The sequence below is a fragment of the Ixodes scapularis genome, unplaced genomic scaffold (genome assembly GCF_016920785.2).
Source record: "Ixodes scapularis isolate PalLabHiFi unplaced genomic scaffold, ASM1692078v2 PGA_scaffold2__306_contigs__length_199485367, whole genome shotgun sequence".
NCBI lineage: Eukaryota > Metazoa > Arthropoda > Arachnida > Ixodida > Ixodidae > Ixodes > Ixodes scapularis.
In genome coordinates, this window is record NW_024609857.1 from 55,234,133 (window position 1) to 55,236,281 (window position 2,149).

At 50.5% G+C, this 2,149-nt stretch overlaps 1 protein-coding gene across 1 annotated transcript; it reads left to right on the forward strand.

Annotated features, from left to right (window-relative positions):
- Positions 1-706: 706 nt before the first annotated feature.
- Positions 707-1,126, forward strand: LOC121836489 (LHFPL tetraspan subfamily member 3 protein-like). The gene has a single exon (XM_042291398.1). It carries the CDS (start codon positions 707-709, stop codon positions 1,124-1,126), a length of 420 nt encoding a protein of 139 aa, XP_042147332.1.
- Positions 1,127-2,149: the final 1,023 nt, after the last annotated feature.

A 2,149-nucleotide genomic window follows, 5' to 3' on the forward strand; every position in this document is an offset into this window, starting at 1 on the left:
ATGAGCTGCGGCCAACCGAGCGGTCAGGGGCCTGCCTTGCTTGCTTTCCCTGCTTCGCAAAGCCGTTCCCTGCCCGAAGATCTCGCCAGCGGGCCGAAGTTACAAGAGGATCCGTACACTTTTAACGGTTGCGTCATGGACGCTCTCTGTCTCCTCCTCATCGGCAAAGAACGCACGTCCCTTGAGAAGACAACGCCGTACGTTCCTCGCCAGCTGACGCCTTGGTTCGAACGAAAGCTCGCCGCTTCCAAGCGCGGAAGAAAAACATCAAGACCGGCAACACCACCGCGCCGGCGGTGGCAGCAGCGTGGGGGATACCCTTTAGAAGAAAAGAGAGAACTGGACAAACCAGTCTTCCAGGCCGTAGGACCGTAGCGGCAACGCCGCCATTTTGCAAAGCCCTTCCCCCGCCGAGCTCTCATCTCCTCCCCCCTTTGCTCAGCCCTCTTGCTGTACCAACCTGCTGCGTGCTTTTTCATTTCGGTGTGGTTCGTCGGCCGGTACGAGTTGTCCCTTGCCGAGGCTGCGAGCGCCGTGCCCAGTGGCGTGTCTCGAGTGAACAGGTGTCTGTGCAAAGACGTGCATAGTCGACGGAGCGAAGAATGCAGCGGTGAGGCGGTCTCTCTGGCCCCCGAGTGAACGTGTGTTGTGTGTTCTGTGTGGCAGTGGGAGGAACGACAAGTGTCCGCGCGCTTAGGCCTAAACCATGGAGCCCAAGTACGAGTACGCCAGCGAACTGAACATGTACCAGGCCAACTACATGCGCAACTCCAAGGCGATCGGGGTGCTGTGGGCCGTGTTCACGCTCTGCTTCGCCATCATCAACGTCGTAGTGTTCATTCAGCCCCACTGGCTCGGGGACACGAAGGAGTCCCGAGGCACCGGTCACTTCGGCCTCTGGCAGTACTGTCACCTGATCCAGGACGGACAGGACGTCACCTGCCAGGGAAGGCTGGACGACTTCAGTTCGATCCCGTCGGCGGCGTTCCGTGCTGCCACTGTGTTCGTCGGATTATCCGTCGTCATGGTCTTGTTATGCATTTGCTGCATGCTGCTGTTCTTCGTCTTCCACTCGTCCACTGTGTTCCATATCTGCGGATGGATGCAAGTCTTTTGCGGTGAGTAGACTTTGTGCAGACTGGCTGTTCGGCCTTTCAGTGTCCTGGCAGCCGATGGTTGCGTTAATTTACTGCTTGTATAATCTCCCCCCCCCTTTCCTCTATTCTGTGAGGGCTTATATGTAATAGGAATTTATAGCGAGTGTATAGACGTGTTGTGTACAGATAGTAAGAATTTCCCCTTTTCCTCTATAACGCAGGCATGCAGGACTAATGTCTGAATGCGTTCTCATTAGCCATCCTCCAAAAGGAATGAAGCATATGGCAAAAATAACTGGTATATTGAACACCTTTGCACGGTAAAAATGAGTAGGTATTCGAAAACAGTAAAACATATATGACACTATATTGGTCTATATTTTTGTTCCTGTGCCACTAACACTTTCCTTGGTGTTTAAGTGTCATTATGATGATGTAAACTGAGAAACGAACGTTATTTTGTCGTTTTAAAGTGTGCCTGCGTATTAGTTACGGCGCTGCTAGCTAAAGAATGGGAGTACATTTCGTATGATTACACCAAGATCATACAAAATCCCTCTTGTTTTTGTCCACGTCCAGATCCATAGTTTGAGAACTATTACCCCGATGAAGGTGTAAACCAAAGCTACCGCTCGTTTTCTTGGAAAAGTTTATTTATTTACCGTAGCATGTTTTTGGCTTGTCGTATGCGAGCTTTGGGGTACCCGCTAGACTTTAACACGTCCACGAGTTGATGTCAAAAGGTAGTAGGGTAATTGATGAGGCTGGCAATTTTATGGTACGTAAGCGCCACATCAACAGGGGTCTCTTCGTAGATCGTGTGCTGCGGATTGCGGGCCCAGCGGGTGCGTGCTCAGTCCGTGCTCGAAGTGTAGATAAGAGCTTCCGCTAGCAATGCCAAGCGTTTGCATACGATCTAGAAAACGTTCCTAACCACAATTGTACGCAACTATTGTTTTTTTTTCAATTTTATTTCGCGATACACGTATTTTACATACGCCCCAAACTTACAAAAGTAGTGTCGGTAAACAGCTGCTTTATTTATTTATATT